The following is a 26,433-nucleotide window of genomic DNA, read 5'->3' on the forward strand; positions in this document are numbered from 1 at the left end:
AGACGGGGTAAGCTCCCATTGCTCTGTCCTAGCTCCAACCTAACAGTTCGAAAGCACACCAGTGCAAGTAGATAAATAGGTACCACTCTGGTGGGAAGGTAAACGGTGTTTCCATGCGCTCTGGTTTCCGTCACAGTGTCCCGTTGCGCCAGAAGCGGTTTAGTCCTGCTGGCCACATAACCCGGAAAGCTGTATGTGGACAAACGCCGTCTCCCTCGGCATAAAAGCAAGATGAGCGCCGCAACCCGATAGTTGCCTTTGACTGGACTTAACCATCCAGTGGTCCTTGCAAACACACTCTGTGCTTTTCTATCTCCCCCGCTGCCAGTTTTATGAGATGTCAACGCTTTTAGAATAATGGTAGACGAGAGCCCTGCAGCCAAAGTTTTGGCAGATTCTTTTGAGCCAATATTTGAACTTCTGCGTTTCCTCCCGGAACAGTCTCTTGGGTTTCCTCTGGCCTTCTTTGCGATGAGGAAAATAATTTCTAGCTGCTGTGGAAAGGCAGGGCTGGCTTAGTCTGAGGAAGGACCACATTCCTCAGTGTGAGGCAGAAAGGATGGGGGAGAGACTTTAAAATTATTATACAGTGAAAGCAGGGGATTATCCAGATGAGAACATTGGCAGGATTGCTGTAATAACCTGCAGTTTTATAAGAGTATATATTTAAAGCAGATGAACAAATTTGGACACGCAGAAAATATTTAAAATAATTTTAAGGAGCCGCAGAAAGAGGGGGGAAGGAAGTCGAGTTTTGAAATGTTAAAATGATTGTAAAATTATTGAAATGTATAAAATTGAAAATCATAAATAAAATAATTGAAAAATAAGAGTAGAAGTTGGAAAGAAAGAAAGAAAGAAAGAAAGAAAGAAAGAAAGAGCTGAGGAGGTGGCAACTGCCACCTTGGTTTGAATTATCTGCTATGTGAGTCTTGCCCTCATCGCTTCTTGGGCCGGCTTGCCAATCAGAAGGTCGGCGGTTTGAATCCCCGTGACGGGGTGAGCTCCCGTTGCTCGGTCCCTGCTTCTGCCAACCTAGCAGTTCAAAAGCACGTCAAAGTGCAAGTAGATAAATAGGTACCGCTCCAGCGGGAAGGTAAACGGCATTTCTGTGCGCTGCTCTGGTTCGCCAGAAGCGGCTTAGTCCTGCTGGCCACATGACCCAAAAGCTGTACACCGGCTCCCTTGGCCAATAAAGCGAGATGAGCACCGCAACCCCAGAGTCGGCCACGACTGGACCTAACGGTCAGGGGTCCGTTTACCTTTACCTTTTCTTCTTCTCCAGGCCTTCAGCCAACTGTCTCTTTCTGGGAGCAGAGTAGGCTCAACTAGTCAGAGTCAGAGGCACCAGAATAGACTCTGGTCCTCAACTTGGAGCCAGCCCTCAGCTGTTCCTGACCTGAACCTTAGCAAGTAGGGAGAGGGGCTTCCTGAGCCATGCAGCTCCCAAGCCTTGTCAGGTCTCGGAGGGCAGAACCAGCACCTGGACTTGGGCCTGGAATCTACCTGGAAGGCGGTATAGCTTGCTCCCTATTGGTTGCATGTGTTCCTACCGCCTCACTTTAGTTGGAAGTGGCATTCTGGTTGACGTTTGTCCCACACAGAATGCAGTGCAGCAGTCACTTGTAGAGCTGTGAATGGGCAAGGAGGATGTCAGATCAGACAATGACTCCCTCCTTTTGCGCATGTGCTCTCTGGCCTGCCTTATCTCCCTTGCTGAGTTGTTAATCCAGGACTTCAGTACAACAGTCTGGTCTAAGCACCCTTGACGATGGTTTTGCAGCCTTATCTTCTCCCAGAGCCCTGGGGTGGGGGCTGCCTCTTCCCTCTGCATTTTTATAGTCCTTTCCCCCATATTGTTCCCTATAATAATCTGGCTTCTGGTAACAGGCACCTTAACGCCAGATCTTAATGCCTGTTATACAGTCGTACCTTGGTTCTCAAACGTAATCCGTTCCAGAAGTCAGTTCCAAAAACGTTTGAAAACCAAGGTGTGGCTTCCAATTGGCTGCAGGAGCTTCTTGCACTCAACTGGAAGCTGTGTTGGACATTTGGCTTCCAAAAAACGTTAGCAAACTGAATCACTCACTTCTGGGTTTGTGGCGTTTGGGCACCAAAACGTTTGAGAACTAAGGTGTTCAAAGACCAAGGTATGACTGTATTCCACCTCAGTACTTTTCGTAGCTGTTCCTTTCAGTGCCTAGAAACACCAAAATAAATTACAGTGGTGCCTCAGGTTACATACGCTTCAGGTTACATACGCTTCAGGTTACAGACTCTGCTAACCCAGAAATAGTACCTCAGGTTAAGAATTTTGCTTCAGGATGAGAACAGAAATCGTGCTCCGGCGGCGCAGCAGCAGCAGGAGGCCCCATTAGCTAAAGTGGTGCTTCAGGTTAAGAACATTTTCAGGTTAAGAACAGACCTCCGGAACTAATTAAGTACTTAACCCGAGGTACCACTGTATGTACACTAAATCCAGATTCACACATTTTGTACTCTTTGCAGAATTTCCATTTATTTTTCCATTTCCATTTATTTTCTTCCACCCCTCCTTTTAAAAAAAACAACAACACACAGCCCTGTCTCCACCCGAGCTTATCAATTGCTATTTCCTCTCATCCATCCACCCATGGCGATTTGCTTAACTGCTCCTTCGCTCTTTCACTTAGGAGTGTGACAGATCAAACAACGATCGCTTGGAGGAATATGAGATTGAGGAGTTCTGCACACGGCTGATGGCGCGTCCTGAGCTGGAGGAGATCTTTCGCCGTTACTCGGGCGAGGACCGCGTGCTGTCGTCTGAAGAGCTGCAGGAATTTCTCCGCGACCAGGGCGAGGAAGCCAGCTTGCAGCGGGCTCATGAAATCATCCAGACTTTTGAGCTGAACGAGAAAGGTATGAACCCAATACGCATACCTCAAGGTTATGACGGAACACTTTCTAGCATGGTTATACTGTATTTTTTGCTCTATAAGACTCACTTTTTCCCTCCTAAAAAATAAGAGGAAATGTGTGTGCGTCTTATGGAGCGAATGCAGGCTGCGCAGCTATCCCAGAAGCCAAAACAGCAAGAGGGATTGCTGCTTTTACTGCGCAGCGATCCCTCTTGCTGTTCTGGCTTCTGAGATTCAGAATATTTTTTTTCTTGTTTTCCTCCTCCAAAAACTAGGTGCGTCTTGTGGTCTGGTGCGTCTTATAGAGCGAAAATACGGTAATTGTCATGAATGCAGTGCCCTTGTTGTGTTGATGCATTGCAAGCACATCCAGAAAGAACAAGCAGGTTAAGGAGCTGAAATCCCAAAAAATCTCTCTTGGGCCTGATGTCTCACCTAAGAGAAGACTTCCATGTGTTGCATGAACATTGTTATTTTTGTGGAGAAATAAGAGCACCTGGTTTTATCTCTGATTATCTCTCCCCTGCTCCTCACCCTCCCATTCTCAGTCGCGTTGCTTCTCTGCCTTCCTCTCTACCCCCTTTGCAAAACCACACCCTAGGTCAGTGGTTTTCAAAGGGTTTGGCTCACCACGCTGGTGTGGCAGGAGAGGGTGGCAGGAGTGGGAAGATTCAAGGGCAATCAAAGAAGCATTTAAACATTTCAGTGTATAAAACCAGGAACAACAGCCATGCCTCTTTTCAAGAGCATCGGCTGTTCTTCGACAGCTCTCCACGACATCTGGTTGTGAACAGGGATTTTCAGCTCTGACAAATATGGAAGATCAGAAAAGGGGAAGGCTTCTTAGTGTTGATGAGGAGAAGAGTTTGTTTGTCTCAAATTAGACCAGGGGTCAGCAAACTAAGGCCCGGGGGCCGGATCAGGCCCAAATGCCTTCAAGACTGTCCGTGGATCAGCGTGGGGATTCTGTTTGTTTGTTCGGGCTGCACCATTTCCCCCCCACACACACACACAAACACAGACACCGCGGCGGCGCCTCCTCCCTCCCTCCTCCTGGTTTCTCCCCGCCCTGCCTAGAGGAGGAAGGGAGCTGGCTGAGCGCCATTTTAAGCAGCCCCTCTCTGGAGCCAGCCCTTTCGCGCCGCTCATCTTCCCACCACCGCCGCTGCCCTGGTGCTCCTCTGGGCCAGAGAGTGGTAGTGGTGGTGGCGGCAGCCCCTGGGAAGGTAAGCGTAGCGGCTGCGGCTGGAGGACGAATTGCCCCCCTTGCCTCCTCTTCCAGCTCCCCCCCCCTTCCCGGTGCTGCCTTTCTGGCCCGCTACAAGGTCTGAGGGACAGTGGACCAGCCCGCGGCTAAAATTTTTTGCTGACCCCTGAATTAAACCTAATATAAATGAGATTTATATTACACCTCTCATTAAGTCTATATGTATACTTAGAGGTATATATGTAAGAGGCCCGTTTATAATTATATTTTGGGGATGATTCATGTTCTTATGTAGCTGCCTTGTTTTATACTTTCTGGTTGTCCCATGATTACGTTATCAAGTGGTCGTGTTCTGTGTTATAAATCAAGCACTGCAAGGAGTTGTTCCTTTTCGTTTACCATTGTATTTCTTGTCAGTGAAAAATCAGGTGCTGTGCAAGCAAATTCTTATTCTGAAAGTGTGGCCCGGCCCAGAGAAAAAAGTTTGAGAAGCAACTAGGTCCTAGGTCAGCTCTCATCTTGACTACTGCAGTCGTCTTCTTGTCTTCTGCTCTCAGCTTGCCCTTTTCACATCTGCCTAGCATTCTGCTGCTGCCATAATTATTCACCTTTCATTGTTTTGATCATGTGATGTCTCTCCTTAAATCCTGCCGCTGCCTTCCTGTCTGCTCCCAGATCCTGCACAAGCTTCTCAGCTTCACCTTTAAACCCTCTATGGTAGGGGTCAGCAAACTTTTTCAGCAGGGGGCCGGGCCACTGTCCCTCAGACCTTGTGCGAGGCCGGATTATATTTTTAGAATTAATGATTTCCTATGCCCCACTAATAAGCCAGAGATGCATTTTAAATTAAAGGGACACATTCTACTCATGTAAAAACACACAGATTCCCGGACTGTCCTCGGGCCGGATTTAGAAGGCGATTGGGCTGGATCCGGCCCCCAGGCCTTAGTTTGCCTACCCATGCTCTATGGCCTTGTCCTCTCCTTATTTCTCACTTCCCTACCTGGGGCCTTTGCTTCATAGAATTGTAGAGTTGGAAGGGACCCTGTGGGTCATCTAGTCCAGCCCCCTGCAATGCAGGAATCATTTTGCCCTATGTAGGGCTCAAACCCACGACCCTGAGATTACGAGTCTCGTACTTAACAACTGAGCTATCCTAGCTTGTCCAGCTTCGTCTCCTATAGCTGTCTCAAGGACTCCTGCTTCCTTAAACAATGGTAATCTTTCCTTGATCGGGAACGTGGGTGGCGCTGTGGTCTGAACCACTGAGCCTCTTGGGCTTGCCGATCAGAAGCTTGGTGGTTCGAATCCCCATGACAGGGTGAATCCTATTGCTCTGTCCCAGCTCCTGCCAACCTAGCAGTTCGAAAGCACACCAGTGCAAGTAGATAAATAAGTACCATTTCGGCGGGACGTAAACAGTGTTTCCATGCGCTCTGGTTTCCGTCATGGTGTCCCGTTGCACCAGAAGCGGTTTAGTCATGCTGGCCACATAACTCGGAAAGCTGTCTGTGGACAAACGCCGGCTCCCTCGGCCTGAAAGTGAAATGAGCGCCAGAACTCCAGTCGCCTGAACCATCCAGCCTTTTTTTCTTTTACCTTTCTTTCCTTGATCACCCTTCTGCCAGGAGCTGCCTCCCAGGATACCTCTGTGATATCGCCTCTCTTCTTTAAAATCCTCCTCAAAACCCACATTTTCCCTAAAGCCTTGGTTGGAGCGGGGAATGCCTAGTCCCGACTGTCTGTTATAATGGTGTGTGTGTTTCCTGCCATTGTGGTCCCTGGGAGACCAGGGTTCAAATCCCTGCTCAACCATGTAGTTTGCTGGGTGACCTTGGGCCACTCACAGACTCTCAGCCTAACCTACAGCATAGATTGGTTTTGGGGATTAAAAGAGTTTGGGAGAGACCCTTGTATGCCGCCTTGAGCTCCTGGGGCGGGGGGAAATCTGGGATAAAAATGCAACGACTTAAATAAATAAATACGACCAAGCCTAAGTACAACTAACTGTAATGATGCCACGTTCTTTCTCTGCTTTTGCCAGCTTTCATCTCTCCCCTGTTGCTATTTTCAGATTGCAAGCCCTTTCAGATAAGGAGTCTGGCACTCCTGTCCTTTGCAAAACGCCGTGTCTAAATGGCATTATATAAATAATGACACCACACTGCCCCTGAGTCTTTGGAAAGCTATAATCTGTGTGCCGCCCCATAAAATTGAAGTCCACGGCTCGAAACTACACATTATGGAGAGTATATGTGCTGCTCAGTGAAAGTAGCAGCATCTCCTTCATCCTCTCTTCCACACACACACACACACACACACAAAAGACACAATTTCATCATGCTTTCTTTTTTTTAAAAAAAAGACAACAACAAACACTTCGTTGATTTTTCCATATTATAATTACAGCATAATACCTTGCAACGAAAACAGCCGGCACAGCAATAACATCAGTCGAAAGAAACATAACAAGGCAGAGGAATGTAAAGAGGAGGGAGGGACAGAAATCATGATTATACATAACAGATCACGATGCTTTTGTTTCTCTGGTGTTCCTTCCCCCCACAAAAAGCAGACTGCAAAGTCGAGTGGGGTGGTAGAAAAGAAAATACAATAGCATCCCTATGGTATGTTTTGTTGCGTTGCACATTGGTTTGTATGATCATTTCAGACTTAAACCGTGGTTTGTACGATCGTTCTAGACTTGAACCATGGTTTGTACGGTCGTTCTAGATTTGAACCATGGTTTGTACGATCATTCTAGACTTGAACCATGGTTTGTACGATCGTTCTAGACTTGAACCATGGTTTGTACGGTCGTTCTAGATTTGAACCATGGTTTGTACGATCATTCTAGACTTGAACCATGGTTTGTATAATCACTCTAGGTCATAAACCATGGTTGTATGATCACTCTAGGTCATAAACCATGGTTTGTATTATCATTCTAGACTTAAACCATGGTTTGTACAATCATTCTAGGTCACCAACCATTGTTTGTGAACCATAGTTTTCTTAAGCCAAGAACAAGTGGCGGGAATGAGTCCTCCTCTCTTGCCTCTTCCTTTTTCTTGCCACCAGTTGCAGAGTGTGGCATACGATGCTGTGCTGCCCACCTGGCTGCAGGTGTGAAGGGCAGAAGAAACCCCGGGTTGGCAGCAGCAGCAAGCCCACGCTTGTGCCCACTGCTACTGCCAACTTGGTGCTTCCTGTGTCCTACTTAGTCCTGGCAAGCAGCAGGACGGCTGCAGCTGGGAGGGGTAGCGTAGGGGCAGCATCTAGCCTCATGCACCACAACTGCCCAATTCACATCAGCTTCCAACATGGAGATCCCGACTGGTAAAAAGCCAGAGTTCCCTGCTGTGTCCAAACGGCAAATCCGGCTTGATGTTGATCAACTAGCCAGAAAAATAAACCGGAGCCCAACAGAGGGATGACCGGGAAAATAAGCCAGAGACCAGCAGCAAGCTAGCGTTTCCCGCTTTGCACATAGCAGGGGATTCTGGATCAGTGCAAGTCAGGATTTTTGCCAACAGCAGGAGGAGAGGAGCATCCCTGCTTTATAAAACAAGGAATCATATTGCAAACTTGGCCTTGTGGAAGAATGAGATGCAGGGAATCTGCTTTCGATAGCTGTCGCACGACCTCCATATTGTGTATTTTTGGCCTACTTTTACAATGTTTGGATGCACCGTGTATGGGCAACCTTTTCCGGAAGATATTTGTAATTTTGAGGAGTTTGGTGATCTGACATGGTCAACTATTCCTGCCTCTGTTTACTTCCCGTCTCTGTCTCTTGCTCTGCTCTTGGATGGCTGAGAGCAGCCTTTAATGTATAACCTGGTGGAAGGAAGAAGTGATAATGCAGGGCACATTCTGACCTTCTTTGATGTTAGACATTGTTTGGAGGAACGTGCAGTGGTGGAAGAGGGGGGCTAGCCAATTACCGTATTTTTCGCCCTATAGGACGCACTTTACCCCCTCCAAAAATAAAGGGGAAATGTGTGTGCGTCCTATGGGGCGAATGCAGGCTTTCGCTGAAGCCTGGAGAGTGAGAGGGGTCGGTGCGCACCGACCCCTCTCGCTCTCCAAGCTTCAGGAAGCTTGGCGCAACCCTTGGGAGACCGGCGTGACTTCGCGCAGGGCTCTCAAAGGTTGCGCAGAGCTGCCTGCATTCCGAAGCCTGGGGCGCACTGAAGAGCGCGCCTGGGCTTCGCGCAGCTCTCCGCAAGCCTGGGGAGACCGGCGTGGCTCCCTAGGCTTGCGGATAGCAAGCTGTTCTGGGGGCTGGGGTCGGGGGAAGCTCGGGCTTCCCCCGCGTCAGCCCCGTGCCTGGGGGGGGGGGAATAAAGTTTTTTCCCTTTATTTCGCCCCCCAAAAAACTAGGTGCGCCCTATGGGGCGAAAAATACGGTAATAATCTGCACTAGCTCGCCGGGCAGGGCACGTAGGCTAACAAGTCAGCTATCTATAAATCGGATGGTTTTGGGACATAGTTCTGTGAAGCTCGTGTTCCGACTATAGGCCGTGGGGCTGTGCCAACGAAGGCCGCCTGGGCATAGCTGTCAACTTTCCCCCTTTCTTGCGAGGAATCCTATTGGGAATAAGGAAATTTCCCTTTCAAAAAGGAAAACCTTGACAGCTATGCACCTGGGAGATAACCTCACCACTTCTTGAGGGCTTCCCAGTGGCAGATCGAAGCGTTTGTTTGGTAATGTATATAATACGATAATCTTTATTGTCATTGTCCCATACAGAACAACGAAATTGAAAAATCTGCCTAAGACATTCAAAAACCAACAAGCCTGCTATCGCAGCCTGGTTAGCCCTCTAAAAACTCTGATACCCCATTTTTAAATACAATATACTCCCATAGAGACTCCTTATACTGCAGTTTCCAGCCGGATTGGATAAGTAGTAAGAAAAGAAAGGTTAAAAACTAAATGAAATTAAGGGAAAGGATTTGCTGAATTAATAAAATAGAAATTGGAATACAGAGAGGGGAGGTATGGGGAAGTCGGGAAAGTAAGGTATAAGAAAATAAGGTAATGAAATTATACTTGGGTTTTTTTGTGTTTGATTGTATTGTTGTTATGTTTTGTTTTTAATATAACTTTTAAAACCTTAATAAATATTTATTTTTTAAAAAAGAGAGAGACTCCTTATACTGCGTTTAAAACCAAAATCGCATTGGGGTAGAAACTGTTTCTCAGGCGGCTAGTCCTAGCCTTTATAACCCTGTACTTTCTTCCAGAAGGCAGAAGCTGAAAGAGATCATTTCCGGGGTGCGCACTAATGCTTGCTATTTAGAATAAAATCTTTAATCTTCTCACTCGCTTGTGTTCTGTATTGCTTCTGAATCTCACTAACATGAACCATCTTGCATTTGGCAAGACGCGCCGTTCTTAGGAAATGGGTACGCTAAAATACGCCGGATGGGTGGAGTCTGAAACTCTCTCCGCTAACCACGTCTTCGTCCCACAGCCAGGCAGCACAATCTCATGATGATGGATGGCTTCATGATGTACCTGCTGTCCTCGGCCGGAGACATCCTCAACCAGGGCCACGCAAAGATATACCAGGACATGACGCAGCCGCTGTGCCACTACTTCATCTCCTCCTCCCACAACACCTACCTGACGCAGAACCAGATTGGAGGCGCCAGCAGCACTGAGGCCTACATCCGGTAAGCGGCCGAAGCAACAGAACAGCTGTAGCCAGAGTGGGTCCCAGTAACTGCTTTCAGGTGGCCAGGAGCGCTGGTAACGGGGACAGGTAAAGGATTCCAGCAAATAATGGCCATTGGCTCAGAGCTGTCAACTTATAGATTTGAAAACAAGGGACCAGCAGCCTCGAAAATAAGGGACCAGCAGCCAAAATAAGGGATTTTAGTCAAACCAGCTGAAATGCGAAGTTAAAAGGGACCAGATAACTTTGGAGAGCAGCGCCAGTTTTTAGCCCTTCATTTCCAGAGGTTGCTGCTCAAGCCACCAGCCGATGAAACACTGCAATAAAATAACTACAAGCAGCCACCACTTTTTGCGCAAAACGAAGTCCAAGCTACGAAGATGCTGCTGCAGTACTTTTCTCTCGTGCTCCATCTGCAGCTCTCAGTTCCATCAGGCGGGGTGGGAGGAAGGGAGGGGAATAGCGGCCAAAGTAAATCTGCAGATCAGACCATCTATGCTAGTCTACCAATACAAATCTATAGGAGAAGCGCTTGCGGCCCTTCCTCCACTTTCCCCCTCTATGGTTAGCCCCTGGAACACCTGCCCACGCCTCCTCCCTCTGAACTGCTTTCTCTATGGTTGCCCTTGCTCTCCTCTCAAGTCTCCTCAGTCCCAGCTGGAAGGGGCTCCTGGGGGTCGAGGCTGGTGAGAGGAGGCAGGAGGGGGGCGGGCTGGGCAGCCAAGCAACACAGTTGGAGCCTCCCTCCTCCCTGGCCGGCAGGCAGGGAGGGAGAGGAGCTGCTTCCTTTGAAACCCGGCACATTTAAGGGACATCATCAATAAGGGACAGCAGCGGGACACAGCACGGGGATAAAGGTGTTTCCCGCCAAATAAGGGACGGTTGACAGCTATGCATTGCCTGCAGCATTTTGGCCAGGGCATGCAGAGAGGCATGGGAGGCAGTGGGTGAGCTGGAGTGGAGAGAGGAATCTGGTTGGTTGGTGGGGCTGCTTTGAACAGGCCAGGGGGAAGGAGGCCACATGCCAAGGCAGGATTACTGAAGGACAACCAGGTATCTGGAGAGAGAACAACGCATTTCGCTTTCCTCAGCTCAGGTGATTCCCTTAATTATGTGGCCCATAATCCCCGAAGGAGCCCTGCGGAACAATGTGTGGGAAATTGAGCTTTCCCATGGGTGGGAAGGCACAAGCTGTTTACACCTTGAAGTTAGTGGATCGTACTGCGTAAAGTTTGTTCGAAGAGTGCCGGCTAGCACAACACTTGCCTGGCTCCCTATGAGGCGCCGGAGGACTTGAACTCGGCACTCAGGCAGCAAGACCCGGGCAGCTGTACACCTTGCAGAACTGAGCAACGTCTTGTGCTAAATAGTAACACAGACTCTTCCTTTTCCCTCCTTGCGCTTCCAGATGTGTGATTGCGTCTCCTACCTGAATAATAATAATAATAATTTATTATTTATACCCCGCCCATCTGGCTGAGTTTCCCCAGCCACTCTGGGCGGCTCCCAATCAAGTGTTAAAAACAGTACAGCATTAAATACTAAAAACTCCCTGAACAGGGCTGCCTTCAGATGTCTTTTAAAGATAGGATAGCTGCTTATTTCCTTCACATCTGAAGGGAGGGTGTTCCACAGGGCGGGCGCCACTACCGAGAAGGCCCTCTGTCTGGTTCCCTGTAACCTCACTTCTCGCAATGAGGGAACCGCCAGAAGGCCCTCGCTGTCCGGGCTGAACAACCCTTGGCCCTTGTTGGCCTGAACCGGAACTTGACCCCTTGGCCTATATTGGTCCACGGTCCATCTCTGATGTTGAGCAAGGCGTCACAATCCTCCCTGCCTCTCTAAGACTCATAAAATCCTAGGTGCTAATTGCATCTCATGCTTCACGTTCCTGCCTGTGGATGACCTGTGCTCGCCTGACAGCTCCTTGACAGGCAGAGGGCTGAAATGCAGAGTCCATCATCACCTCACCCCATTTCTGTCTTCGGCAGGGCTTTGATGAAGGGGTGTCGCTGTGTGGAGCTTGACTGCTGGGAGGGGTCCAACGGGGAGCCCATCATCTACCACGGCCACACTCTGACCTCCAAGATCCTCTTCCGGGATGTGATTGAAAGCATCCGGGACCATGCATTCAAGGTAGACGAAACCACAGTTTTCAGAAATGGATCCTCGGAAGGGAGAAGGAGCTGCATTTGATGTTCTGAGGCCCAAACATTTCTCTCAGGAGCTTTCTTCGCTGCCCAACCACTTAGTCACTTAGCTGTATCATGATTCATGAGCAAATTTAATTGCTGGAAACGATTGTGCAAGCTTCCTTTTTCAAAGGCGGTGCATGCAAAGGTGGCAGCGGGTACAATTCTAGACTATTCCAAATGATGGTGTCTGGCTTGCATTTTTAAAAAAAACGTTTTGTACTCAAAGTAGTTAAACCTTTTTAAAAAACCTGTTGGATTAAGCATTAAAAAACAACAACAGTTGCTTGTTTAGGTGGGGGTAACTTCTGTTGCATGTGTTCAAGTATTGATAATTTCAGAAGGCATTTTAATGCAACAATGGGGTCGCCAACAAGGCACCGTTCAGATATGCTGTTAGATTACAGCTCACATCATCTCTTCTCTCACCGTTGGCCATAACTGGCTGGGGCTGGTGGGGGTTGGGAGTCCCATTAACATGCTGAAGGCACCAGGTGACTACCTCTTATCTAGGCGACGTGGCCTTCACCTTCACAATACGTGAAACAGAAAGACTGATTTAATAGCCTCATACACAGAACACAGGGACGCGGGTGGCACTGTGGGTTAAACCACTGAGCCTAGAACTTGCCGATCAGAAGGTCGGCAGTTCGAATCCCTGCGACAGGGTGAGCTCCCGTTGCTCGGTCCCTGCTCTGCCCATCTAGCAGTTCGAAAGCACGTCAAAGTGCAAGTAGATAAATAGGTACCTCTCCGGCAGGAAGGTAAACGGCGTTTCCGTGCGCTTCTCTGGTTCTCCAGAAGCGGCTTAGACATGCTGGCCACATGACCCGGAAGCTGTACACCGGCCCTCTCGGCCAATAAAGCGAGATGAGCACCGCAACCCCAGAGTCATTCGCAACTGGACCTAATGGTCAAGGGTCCCTTTACCTTACACGGAACACTGGTTTGCATGTATTGCCAAGCCAAACCATGGTTTAGTGTGATTGAGCAAATGCGTGGGCTCCTAGAGATAATAGCTCATACGGAATGGGAATGCGTTTATGGGTGTAATCAGGCTGAGGCAATCAAACACAATTTGTTGACCTGCCTTTTATATATGGTGCACAGCGAATTTTTTTTATCCCCTATTCTTTATTGGTTCTCGGATCAATCCCCTCCTCCCCGCCAGGAAGTGATAATAGAACGCTAAGCTGCTAAATATCTACAAATTACAATTCTGGTAGACAAATTTGCTCTGGCAGCTAAGAAGCTTCGCTTCAGTTATGTGTAACTTTAAAATTTTGTGCTGCAAATTTTAATGCTGTAGACGTGTGCAGACTTACGTTGTGCGATTTTAGAGGAATGCCTTGCTTTTTGCCCTCTGCTGTTCACTGTGAAGGCCTTTGGCTATATACAATAAATTGAACTGATTGATTGGAATGAAGATTGCCCCCGCTGGACTTCTCATGTGCTCCTGCTGCACTGCCCAGCACTGACCCATCATTTGTTTTAGGATTACGCCTAAGCCCTGGCTTGTGGTTTGTCTCCCCCAACCAACCATGAACAGCAAAACTGAGAGCAAACCTTGGTTACAGCTCAGTGTAATGGTAAACCAAACCATGGCTTAGCCCTGGGTATTATGGAGGAAGTAGAATTGGAAGAAGGATGTTGTCGCTGTGACCTTTGCTCTGGGAATACACCTATTTGCTTGTTTGCAATAAACCTTTAGTGTCATGTGCGAGCTGGGCTGATGTCGCAACTCACATTATGCATGCCAACGTGTTATGAAGAGACTCTTTTCCATTATACAAAATGTTCCCCTGCTCCCTTAATAGTACCTGAGGAAGAGCAGATTAATGAAGGCTGATAGTTACTCCATGCTTTTGGAATCTGGGCCAAATACTACCTGGCTGGGTGGGGTTTCCTGAGGAACTGCTTTTGCAACCTTTAATTTGGCGAGAAAGAGACACGACAGGTTTGGGTTTGAGGCTGACTTGAAAACATGGCTAACAGGAACCTGTCTGAGAGAAGCCAGATATTTACGTAGATTCTTGGAGCGCCAAACGGATGTTGTTTTGGGAGTAGCCCTGCCAGCTGCATTCTTGCTTTCCATCCAATTCAGCATGACCCTGAACATCTGCCTCTGGAACTTCCTGCTACTCCAGAAAAAGGTGTGAAGCAATATTGGCATCCTTTTGTGATCTTCTCCCACTTATTGGTGGAGTTGCAAGAAACAGGAGAAGAATCTGTCCCTGTGCTGAGAGATGGCGTTTGCAACTGATTGTGCCTATCTGTTTACAGGAACCAGAAAGCATGTTCACCGTATCATTAAAAAACCCCACCACCACATTTCTGTGAATTCTAGAGTGGCACAAATGCTAGCCTGAATTCTGGTTGCTGGGGGATAATAGCTAATTATTATAATGACGGCTAATTGTCATTGCATCCTGCTTGTGGCTTTTTCTTCTTCTCCTTCTTCTTCCTCTTTGCCTCCTCCTCCCTCATGGGTTGCCCCAGCCACTCTGGGCAGCTTCCAACATATATAAAAACATAATACAGTCATACCTTGGTTCTCGAACGCCTTGGTACTCGTATGTTTTGGCTCCCGAACACCAAAAACCCAGAAGTGTTCCAGTTTTTGAATGTTTTTTGGAAGCTGAACGTCCAACACGACTTCTGTGGCTTCAAATTGGCTGCAGGAGCTAGCTGCAGCCAATCAGAAGCCATGCCTTGGTTTTCAAACGGTTCTGGGAGTCGAATGGACTCCCGAATGGATTAAGTTCGACAGCCAAGGTACCGCTGCAAAACTATACATATTAAAAGACTTCCTCATACAAGGCTGCCTTCAGATGTCTCCTAAAAGTTATATAGTTACTCATCTCTGTGACATCTGATGGGAGGGCATTCCACAGGGTGGGTGCCACTACTGAGAATTAAAGCTAACTGTCTAATGCAATTAGGAAAGCATAACACGAGTAGAAAAAAAGAAATTCATTCTAACCAACGAATGATCAACACATGAAAAGCTAGGATGAAACAGTTCCTAAAATGTTTTAAGGTTGCAAATGGACACAAGATTTCATGTAAGCCAGAGTAAAATGCTTAGTGGGGTGTGTGTGTGTGTGTGTTTATTAAAAAAGGGAAAAGAGTAATCATTTGAAGGATTTGGGGAAAGAATCTTGGAGGTGGCAGATGCCTTCTGACTCCATCTTGTCTCCTCAGCATTCTTCCTATCCTGTGATTCTCTCTCTGGAAAACCACTGTGGGCCGGAACAGCAGTCCAAGATGGCGCGCCACATGAAGGCTATTTTAGGGAACATGCTTGTGACCCAACCACTGGATGGAGACATGCCCAAACAGCTCCCATCACCAGAGGTAACACCATTTAGGGCAAGGGTGGGGAACCTTTGACCCTCCAAACTTGGTTGGACAATGTCTCCCATCAGCCTTGGTCATTTGGCTATGTTGACTGGGGCTGGTGGCAGTTGTAGTTCTGAAACATCTGGATAGCCAAAAGTTCCTCCCTCCTGATTTACTTCTAGCGTCGTACTAGGTTATGTGCCTCATATCACCTGTGATACAGTCAGGATGGGAATTTTGCTGAGGATAAAACCAAGGACGACGAGGAGGTTGACTTGACAAATAGATTATCTGTTCTAGCTTTAAGAAACGTTGCTTTCAACGACAACAAAAGCCAAGATGAATTTTGGTGCCCAATGCCAGATGTTTGCACTTGTGTAATACTGATATCTGAAAAGATTATGTGGAGGGAAATGGCAGCCTAATGGACTTTGGGTAATGTAGTAGCTGAGTTATTGCAAGATTTCCTTCGTCTAGCTTCCTTCTTAATCCTAGTGAGGTGATTACCGTATTTTTTGCTCTATAAGATGCACCAGACCATAAGACGCACCTAGTTTTTGGAGGAGGAAAATAAGAGAGAAAAAAATATTCTGAATCCCAGAAGCCAGAACAGCAAGAGGGATCACTGCACAGCAAAAGCAGCGATCCCTCTTGCTGTTCCTGGCTTCGGGGATAGCTGCACGGCCTGCATTCGTTCCATAAGACGCACACACATTTTCCCTTACTTTTTAGGAGAGAAAAAGTGAGTCTTATAGAGCAAAAAATACAGTAGTTCTTGTAAGGAATATAGGGTTTTAACACCTAACAGGTGTGAACAAGACACTTTATGGCCAGGACTATCAGACGTCCGATTCACATTTGCACCCCACAAAAATCTTCATTGAATTTTGCAGGAGCAAAGTGAGAATTCTGGCACTGTTGGGCTGGCGAGCCTTTTTAATTCAGATTGCATTTAAAGGCAAAGCTACGTAGTTTGCGCTTTGCAAAACAGCACATGAACTGAAACACAGCCATCCTTCAAAATCTACAGTTCTTCAAATTCTGCAGTAGTGCATTGTCCAGCTGAGTAAGATGTACAAATAGGCATATACTGGAACAAAGTGTGCAATAAAATGCATATAATGGAGGAAATTGCATACAAAAAAATCATTATATTAAGGAAAATGATTCTGAAAAAAATGCATGTATTAGGAAAAATTGAATACCAACTTGTTGAATACCAATTGGGAGAGACGCTTGCTGATGAACTTTCATTAGCATTGCTTTTTAAAAATGCAAACAGATGTAGAGAGCTGAATTTAAAAATGGAAAAATGGGAGAAACCCAAACCAAAAGATTCGCCCAATTCTATTTGGGCCCTGGGCAAATTCTGGAGCCCTGACGCCTCCACTAATTGGGTTATTACAATTTCACATGCAAGGTTTCGTTAGAGATTTAAGCTGTTTACACTCCACTCCTTCAAACCCCACAGCAGTTAAAGTGGAAGATATTGGTGAAGGCAAAGAAGCTGCCAGAGGACAAGGGTGATCCCGAAAAAATGAGCTACATCACAAATCCTGAGGAAGAAATGCAGGAGGAAGAGGAAGATAAGGTGAGGACATAGCAGAGATTAGACCGCTTCCCCTAAGAGAGAGAAAAATTACGTGGATAAGCTGTCTCATTAATAGCAAACTATTGGTTGAGTGCTGGCAGACATAGCCAAAGCTACTGAGAAGATAGATGGAGGGATCAGCAAGCTTGGGGGAGCCCTGAAAGTGTATACATGCTCAAAAAGTGTTCAGGGAAAAACCCTAAAAGGGCAAACCTCCCTAAGCTTTAATATTCTAACTGACCATGGAATCTCAAGATGTGATGATGTCCACTAGCTTATATGGCTTTTAAAGAGGTTTAGATTTTAAAGAGGATTAGTGTCAGGGACACGGGTGGCGCTGTGGGTTAAACCACAGAGCCTAGGACTTGCCGATCGGAAGTTGGCGGTTCGAATCCCCATGACGGGGTGAGCTCCCATTGCTCGGTCCCTGCTCCTGCCAACCTAGCAGTTTGAAAGCACATCAAAGTGCAAGTAGATAAATAGGTACCGCTCCGGCGGGAAGGTAAATGGCATTTCCATACGCTGCTCTGGTTCGCCAGAAGCGGCTTAGTCATGCTGGCCACATGACCCGGAAGCTGTACGCCGGCTCCCTCGGCCAATAAAGCGAGATGAGTGCCACAACCCCAGAGCCGTCCGTGACTGGACCTAACAGTCAGGGGTCCCTTTACCTTTACCTAGTGTTAGGGACTGTGCTGAGTAAGTAAATAAGTAAATTTTTATTTATACCCCACCGTCCCCGGCCAAGAATGGGCTCAGGGCGGCTAACATCACATATCAAGTACATTAAAACACAATCAAACAATTAATTAAAATACAGCTTAAAAATTGGAATAAGAATAAAATTAAATAATTGCCCACGAATCATTAAATTTAATCCCTACAACCATAGGGATTGGGAACCTCGTGCATTCATCAAGGCCGGCTGTACACGTTGGTCCCACATGAGCCGATAAAAGGGCCAAAGAGGTAACTTACAGGTTCCCATATAGTGGGGACAAACTGGGCCTGGACCAAAGGCCAGGCGGAACAACTCCATCTTGCAGGCCCTGCAGAAGGATGTCAAGTCCCGCAGGACCCTGGTCTTCTGCGACAGAGTGTTCCACCAGGCTGGGGCCAAAGCTGAAAAGGCCTTGGCCCTGGTTGAGGCCAGTTTAACTTCCTTGAGGCCCAGGACCTCCAAGATATTATTTTCAGACTGTAAGTTCATCCATGGGGCATACCAGGAGAGGTGGTCCTGTAGGTATGAGGGTCCTAGACCGTATAGGGATTTAAAGGTTAAAACCAGCGCCTTAAACCTGACCCTGTATTCCACCAGGAGCCAGTGCAGCTGAGGAGTGCTGCACTCAAGGAAGAATGGTGGGAGCCACCCCTCCCCCCGATCCTGACCCTGAATCTTCCCAGGAGCAGGAGGACAGCATAGATTTGGAACAGTGGTTTGCAGAGGGGCATAGTTCAGAAGGCAGAAGCTGGGAAATGCTGGATGGGGAATAGCTAGGAGAAGAAACACTGGAAGAGAGAGAGGGTTAGCAGATTCATAGTCTCTGGACAGCATTCACACCCCTTTTCCAAAGTCACAGAGAGCTCAGAAAGTTTCAGCATAGACAGTGCAGGGGGTACAAGCTCAGATCACAAGACGTAGGAGTGACGTAGATTAATAGGGACGGAGGGGTGAGTATCCCTTAATTGGGAGCACCGCCATTTCTAGGAGATGTGTTCTTTCTTCTCTCACTGTGATTATTAAAGATTCTAACTGATAAGGTGTTCCTTTATCTACTGCCACGGGGGGGAGGAAACCAATTCCCCAAAGCCTGACAATTAGAAAGGTTCACACAGGATAAATCTGTGAATGGCCACCAGTAATGATCATGAATCACAGAACTGTTGAGTTGGAAGGGACCCCATGGGTCATCTAGTCCAACCCCCTGCAATGCAGGAATGTCAGCGAAATCAGCCATGACGGATGGCCACCCGACCTCTGCTTTAAAACATCCAGGGAAGGAGAGTCCATCACTTCCCAAGGGAGACCGTTCCACTCTCAAACAGCTCTTACTGTCAGAAAGTTCTTTCTGAAGTTTAGTTGGAATCTCATTTCTCGTCACTTGAAGCCGTTGGTTCGGGTCCTAGCCTCCGGAACAGGAGAAAACAAGCTAGCTCCATCTTCCATGTGACGGCCCCTGAGATATTTGAATATAGTTGTCATATCTCCCCTCTCAGTCTCCTCTTTTCCAGGCTAAACATACCCAGCTCCTTCAACCAATCTTCATAAGGTTTAATTTCCTGACCCATGGACATATGGGTCACCATTCTCTGCACACATGATGCTACATCTAGGATAAGAGACGGTTGGGAAGCCAACTGTGGGAGAGGAATCTACCGTATTTTTTTGCTCTATAAGACTCACTTTTTCCCTCCTAAAAAGTAAGGGGAAATGTGTGTGTGTGTTATGGAGCGAATGCAGGCTGCGCAGCTATCCCAGAAGCCAGAACAGCAAGAGGGATTGCTGCTTTCACTGCGCAGCGATCCCTCTTGCTGTTCTGGCTTCTGAGATTAAGATTTTTTTTTTTCTTGTTTTCCTCCTCCAAAAACTAGGTGCGTCTTGTGTTCTGGTGTGTCTTATAGAGTGAAAAATACGGTGTTTATTGCCCTCAGGTCCTGCTGCTTGTGCGCTTCCCAGAGGCCCCTGATTGTCCACTGTGTGGGGAGAGATGCTAGACTAGAGGGACTTTTTAGTCTGTCCCAGAATGGCCATTTGTTCTTAGATATGCCCCTTTGAAAATATCCATAGATGTATTTTGTCTCTCTAATGAGGTTCTCTCTCTTTCTTTTCCCCTTCCCCTTCTAGTCTACGCATTCTCTTCAAGGGATTAAACCATTGCAGGTGAGTACGTCTTGATTCCTGGAAAGGGCAGTCGCAGGAGATGTCGAGGCTAATGAGCGAAGTTGTGTCTCATCTGCTCCCAGTCACGTAAAACCAAATGCGTCCTGGTTTCTCTTTGCCTGGGTAGGTGGTTGGTAGATCTGCAACTTAATGGAGGGAAAGCTTCCCATCACTTCTATTTCCTATGCAAAAATTCACATATCCGACCACAAGGAATTTGTACCCAAACCTCACTATACACTCCAGCTTCACCTATTGGAACAGACGGCATTTTTTACTTCCTTATTTGCCTTTTGCTGGTGGCTGAAGCGGGGAGTGATTGGACAAATCAGAGAGCATTTTTTCTAGGTTTTCCTATTTGATATTTTTTGCTTTCGAGGGGGTCAAATTTAAGTGGTAGGGAATGCGGCAGCTAGACTGGTGACTGGGAGTGGCTGCCGAGACCATATAACACTGGTCCTGAAAGACATAATAATAATAATAATAATAATAATAATAATAATAATAATAATAATAATAATAATAATAATAATAATAATTTATTATTTATACCCCGCCCATCTGGCTGAGTTTCCCCAGCCAGTCTGGGCGGCTCCCAGTCAAGTGTTAAAAACAGTACAGCGTTACATATTAAAAACTTCCCTGAACAGGGCTGCCTTAAGATTGGCTCCCAGTACGTTTCCGAGCACAATTCGAAGTGTTGGTGCTAACCTTTAGAGCCCTAAATGGCCTCTGCCCAGTATACCTGAAGGAGCGTCTCCACCCCCATTGTTCAGCCCGGACACTGAGGTCCAGCTCCGAGGGCCTTCTGGCGGTTCCCTCACTGCGAGAAGTGAGGTTACAGGGAACCATGCAGAGGGGCTTCTCGGTAGTGACGCCTGCCCTGTGGAACGCCCTCCCACCAGATGTCAAGGAAATAAACAACTATCTGACTTTTAGAAGACATCTGAAGGCAGCCCTGTTTAGGGAAGTTTTAAATGTTTGGTGTTTTTAATATTCTGTTGGGAGCTGCCCAGGGTCGCTGGGGAAACCCAGCCAGTTGGGCAGGGCATAAATAAATTATTATTATAAATTTACCCATAGTAATTGATAGAAATAGCCAATTTGTTTTGCGAATGCAAGCCTAATGAACGATTTCAAGGGAGCACATTGTGTTCAGCAAGCAGGACCTGCACGTACCTGGGAAATATCCAAAAAGGAGGTGCAGATTTTGACAGGGCACATACCCCTGCCCCACGCAAGCCAGGAAAGTGCAGGGAAATCCACTCCTTGCACAGGTGGTTTTTCAGTCACAGGGTTCCCCCCCCCCCCCGGGAATGAAATTCTCTGTGATCCTCAGACCAGGGGAGCCTGAACGACTGGTTGCAGTATCTCACAAACATCTTTATACCAGCCCTGAAATCTGCCTCTCCGCTTTGTGCCCAGATACGTGTGTCATTCATTTGTGGCAGGGCTGAAAATAAGGAATCAGCTGGCTTCCAGTTTACAAAGGCCTTCCTGCCCGATTGCCAGGAAGCTATTGTTAGTCTCAATATAGTAGGGGTGACGAACCTTCTCAGCAGGTGGTCTAGACCTTTTATGTCTCTGATCCTGCCAGGCCAGATTTGACAGGTGGGTGAGGCTGCTCACCTGTGTCATCCGTGTGAGGAGATAGAGATCTGTAGCACAAAGCACCACACAGGACTTGCAATCAGCTGTTTGTTTGTTTTTAAAGGGACATTTTTCTTTCGTTCCAAAGAACAGGAGGCTTGGAGTTACCAGGTACCAGGCGATAGGTGTCCACTCCCAAGACACCTGCCTTTTGAAAAGGCAAAAAAGGAGTTTGCAGGGCCTTTTGCATGGCATTTCCCTTGGGAAGTGCCGAACCCAGGGTTTGGAAAGTATTTTGTGCAACGCTTCCAAAGTGCCTACCAGCTTAGGAAGTGCTACAAAGCCCCTTTTGGCTAGGCACTGTGGGTTAAACCACAGAGCCTAGGGCTTGCCGATCAGAAGGTCGGCGGTTCGAATCCCTGCGACGGGGTGAGCTCCCGTTGCTCCGTCCCTGCGCCTGCCAACGTAGCAGTTCAAAAGCACGTCAAAGTGCAAGTAGATAAATAGGTACCGCTCCGGCGGGAAGGTAAACGATGTTTCCGTGTGCTGCTCTGGTGGGCCAGAAGTGGCTTAGTCATGCTGGCCACATGACCCGGAAGCTGTATGCCGGCTCCCTCGGCCAACAAAGCGAGATGAGCGCCGCAACCCCAGAGTCGGTCACGACTGGACCTAATGGTCAGGGGACTCTTTACCTTTACCTATGGGGCAACTGGGCATGGCTTGCCCAAAATGGCCTTGCGGGTCAAATGGAGATGATTGGCGGGCTGGATAAGGCCTGTGGGCTGGTACACCCTCACCTCTACTCTGTAGGCTACCAGGCCAGTAGCTATTTGCAAGCTTGGAGTAATTCAACTGCAGGACTAGGAGGGTCATCTTAATTGGAAGTCATTTGCTCTTTGTACATCTTTCTTCCAGGCAAAGGACGCAGGGCAGATTTCACGGGAACTCTCTGATGTGGTTGTCTATTGCCGGTCTGTTCCCTTCCAAAGTCTGTCTCAAGCTCTGCGCCACCAGCAGCCTATGGAGATGTGCTCATTCAGCGAGCGGAAAGCCAGGAAACTGATCAAAGAATCAGGTCAGGTTTGGCTCTTACGTGAGCAGGTGATTTCCCTGAAGAGGAGGAACTAAAAGCGACTCTTAAGTCTGAAGGCAGGGCTTCAGAGGAAATTATAAGGAAGCTGGAAAATGCAGCCAGTATTAGGGGATAGAGTGAGCTTATAAGATCAGCCTGAACAAGGAAGTTCTCACCTCAAGGGTGATGCTTCCTTGCACTCTTTCTGTGTTCACGCATTCTTTAAAAATCTGCCCAATGAGGAGAATTTGAGATGCAAAGGCAACATGCCCTATTTCTGGCTGGCAGGATGGAATTCTTGTCCTTGGCCAATAGGGCAGTAGCCAGATGAAAGGGAAAACCTTGAAAGTACCTTGAAAGAGGAAGGGGAGCAAGTCAGCACTTGGAAGCAAGAGCCAGGCCAATCCTGAGCCATATGAGGATACAAAATAAACTTGCATACCGTGGTACCTCTGGTTACGAACTTAATTCGTTCCGGAGGTCCGTTCTTAACCTGAAACCGTTCTTAACCTGAGGTACCACTTTAGCTAATGGGGCCTCCCACTGCTGCCGCACCGCCGGCGTGCAATTTCTGTTCTCATCCTGAGGTAAAGTTCTTAACCCGAGGTACTACTTCTGGGTTGGCGGAGTCTGTAACCCGAGGTGTTTGTAACCTGAGGTACCACTGTATTAGCCAGATCGAGATTAGCCTAATGAGAGGGAAATACAGTGTAGTTACTCTCAATTTATGCAGGAGTTATGCTTTGGGAACCGCACGTAAAAGCCAAAATTGTGCTCAGTGTGTGAGTTTGGGATTGCCAAATTCATTTTTCTTGGAACTCTGCCGCCTAAAAATAAATAAATTGGGGGGCCAAATGCATAAAGCTGAATGTGCACAACTTAAATGTGTGTAAGTAGCGAGTTACCTGTAATAATTAGAAGTCTGATCACATGTTGTTGTCGTCCTTGGCATCTGTCCAGCACAAGTAGATAGGTACTGCTGTGGCGGGAAGGTAAACAGCATTTCCATGCGCTCTGGTTTCTGTCAGGGTGTTCTGTTGCTCCAGAAGCAGTTTAGTCATGCTGGCCACATTACCCGGAAAGCTGTCTGTGGACAAATGCCAGCTCCCTCGACCTGAAAGTGAGATGAGTGCTGCACCCCATAGTCGCCTTTGACTGGACCTAACCATCCAGGGGTCCTTTACCTTTTACCTTAGGGTTTACTGCTTAGCCTTTTCTTTCCCCCAGAGATGTTCCACAAGGCAGCAGTTACAGATTTTCCCTCAGGGTTTATATGTATGTTTGATTTATACAGGCTGCAGGATTTGGGTTACCTCGTTGCCAAAAAGTGGAGCATAATGGCACTGGTCTGGGGGGAGACAGGGCCTGGGCAAAAGCTTGTAGATTCAGGAAGGAGCCTGTTGACTTTTGAGCGTGCCGGCTAGCCCAAGACATTTTGCCGCCCGAGGGGAAACAGCAAATGCCCTGCCCCCATGAAGTCAAGATGCATAACTCCCAAAGCCAGTCAAGTTATTCGGACACCTGAGGCAGTAAACCTTACAGGCTCCACTTCCCCCCCATGACAGCAAAAGTACAACAATAATAAATAACAATTTGCTGCTCTTTCCTAATGGTAGGGCCGGCCCTGTATCAGACCCACCGCTGCTTAGCTGAACCTGGGCATCTTGGTCATGCCAGTGAAATATCGGCTTGTTCTCTGCATGGCCTTAAAGTGGAGATGGGTTAAGGGTATTGCGATTCGCAGTGCCAGCAGGCCCCTTTCCTTGCTTTGAGCTCAGGGCTGCAACTCTCCCTTCTGCCTTGCAGGAATCCCTTTTGTCCGATACAACGCCCGGCACCTCAGCCGCATCTACCCGCTGGGTCTGAAGATGAACTCTGCCAACTACAACCCTCAGGAAATGTGGAATGCTGGCTGCCAACTTGGTAAGAGACCACTCTTTCCCACCCCTGCCCCCCAGCCTCCCGTAAGCATCACAGGTGAAAAATAGATCTGGTGGACATACCGTATTTTTTGCTCTATAAGACGCACCTTTCCCCTCCTAAAAAGTCTGGGGAAATGTGTGTGCGTCGTATGGAGCGAATGCAGGCTGCGCAGCTATCCCAGAAGCCAGAACAGCAAGAGGGATCACTGTGCAGCGCTCCTTTCGCTGTTCTAGCACAGCCTCTTCGGGTATAGGGAGCCTTCATCCTGCTGTCCTGAAGAGGCTGCGCAGCTATCCCAGAAGCCAGAACAGCGAGCAGCGATCCCTCTCGCTGTTCTGGCTTCTGGGATTTCAGAATATTTTTTTTCTTGTTTTCCTCCTCCAAAAACTAGATGCGTCCTATGGTCTGGTGCATCTTATAGAGCGAAAAATACGGTAACTCATGAACCCCTCCTTGGAAGCCTAGAAGCGGGGAACCCAGGTTTCTCCTTCCCACTGTGAAATGGTCAATCCTAGTCGTCTCTTCGCCGTCTCAATAGGCAATGGAAGATGGATAGAGGAAAGGAAGCTCAGTCTGTGCCTGAGTGACGGTGTGCTGGCCCTGAGGAGTAGGGATGGGCGAATGTCTTCTATTATTATTATTATTATTATTATTGTTATTATTATTATTATTATTATTATTCATTTATTGAATTTATATACCAGGGGCTCTCAGGGCGGTTCACAGAATAAAATCAAGATCTAAAACCAAAAAATAAAAATCAAAACAAAAACCTCTCTCATGTTCTAGTATATGTGGGCTATCTCTCAGAGGCTGTGGATTCCAGACCACATTCCAATCCGCGCATTGATTTGGGAGTTGCGGTTCAGACGAGTTCATTGCAGGAATGCAGGCTTCTCCCTGCCGCTCCCTCCAAACCAACCCAAAGTCCTCAAGCATCCTTACTGAGGAGCAGGCCAGAGCCAGCCAACTCTCGGCAACCCTCTTAATTCCCTGTGTTTCCCGATTTCCTGCTGAGCTGGTAGATGCAATACACACACCCCCGGCCACCTGCAGTGGTGACGCTGCAGCGCCACGGAGAGCGGGCCAGCAACCGTGTCCTCTGCAATTGGTTGGAGGAGCACGGAGTGAGACCATTGGAATCCCTAGCGAGAGATCACTGGCGCCTTTACAGATCCCTTCCTGTAAGCACCCTTTGCCTTCCACAGCCTATGCAGGCGTTTTTAATCCAATACAATGGTACCTTGGGTTAAGAACTTAATTCATTCTGGAGGTCTGTTCTTAACCTGAAACTGTTCTTAACCTGAGGCACCACTTTAGCAAATGGGGCCTCCCGCAGTCGCGGTGCAATTTCTGTTCTCATCCTGAAGCAAAGTTCTTAATCCGAGGTACTATTTCTGGGTTAGTGGAGTCTGTAACCTGAAGCATCTGTAACCTGAAGCATCTGTAACCCGAGGTACCACTGTAATAATATAGTAGTAGTAGTAGTAGTAGTAGTACCCTGCTCATCTGGCTATGTTTCCCCAGCCACTCTGGGCGGCTTCCAACAAAGATTAAAAATACATTAAAAAGGCACACATTAAAAACTTCCCCAAACAGGGCTGCCTTCAGATGTCTTCTAAATGTCAGGTAGTTGTTTTTCTCTTTGACATCTGAAGGGAGGGCGTCCCACAGGGCGGGTGCCACTACTGAGAAGGCCCTTTGCCTGGTTCTCTGTAGCTTTGCTTCTCACACTGAGGGAACCACCAGAAGGCCCTCGGCGCTGGACCTCAGTGTCCGGGCAGAACGATGGGGGTGGAGACGCTCCTTCAGGTATACTGGGCAGAGGCCATTTAGGGCTCTAAAGGTCAGCACCAACACTGGGGTGAAGCTGCATTGGCCGTCCGATCTCCCAGGCAAAGGTCCCTTTAAGGGCTCTTGCTTGAGGCTGCTGGGTGAGCTGGAGATTCCAGAGACCGAACCTGAGACCTTGTGCGGCCGTAGCAGGTGCTTGGCCACTGAGCTGTGCACACCCACAATCCCTCTTTCCCCAAACGAATGCCAGAGACCAAAAC

The 26,433-nt window shown here is 47.7% G+C and overlaps 1 protein-coding gene across 2 annotated transcripts in view; it reads left to right on the forward strand.

Annotated features, from left to right (window-relative positions):
• PLCD3 (phospholipase C delta 3) overlaps positions 1-26,433 on the forward strand; it is a 91,721-nt gene that overhangs the window by 51,924 nt on the left and 13,364 nt on the right. For both annotated transcript variants that reach the window (XR_014162168.1, XM_081883965.1), the window contains exons 5-12: positions 2,673-2,898; positions 9,588-9,789; positions 11,783-11,927; positions 15,188-15,340; positions 16,797-16,916; positions 19,759-19,794; positions 22,300-22,459; positions 24,263-24,379. Coding sequence is in view for 1 of the 2 variants with exons in the window: in XM_081883965.1 (XP_081740091.1) it covers positions 2,673-2,898; positions 9,588-9,789; positions 11,783-11,927; positions 15,188-15,340; positions 16,797-16,916; positions 19,759-19,794; positions 22,300-22,459; positions 24,263-24,379 (1,159 nt within the window). In the remaining variant the exon portion in view is untranslated. The remainder of the gene's footprint in view (positions 1-2,672; positions 2,899-9,587; positions 9,790-11,782; positions 11,928-15,187; positions 15,341-16,796; positions 16,917-19,758; positions 19,795-22,299; positions 22,460-24,262; positions 24,380-26,433) is intronic.

This window comes from Podarcis melisellensis, assembly GCF_964234715.1.
Source record: "Podarcis melisellensis genome assembly, chromosome: 13".
Taxonomy (NCBI): domain Eukaryota; kingdom Metazoa; phylum Chordata; class Lepidosauria; order Squamata; family Lacertidae; genus Podarcis; species Podarcis melisellensis.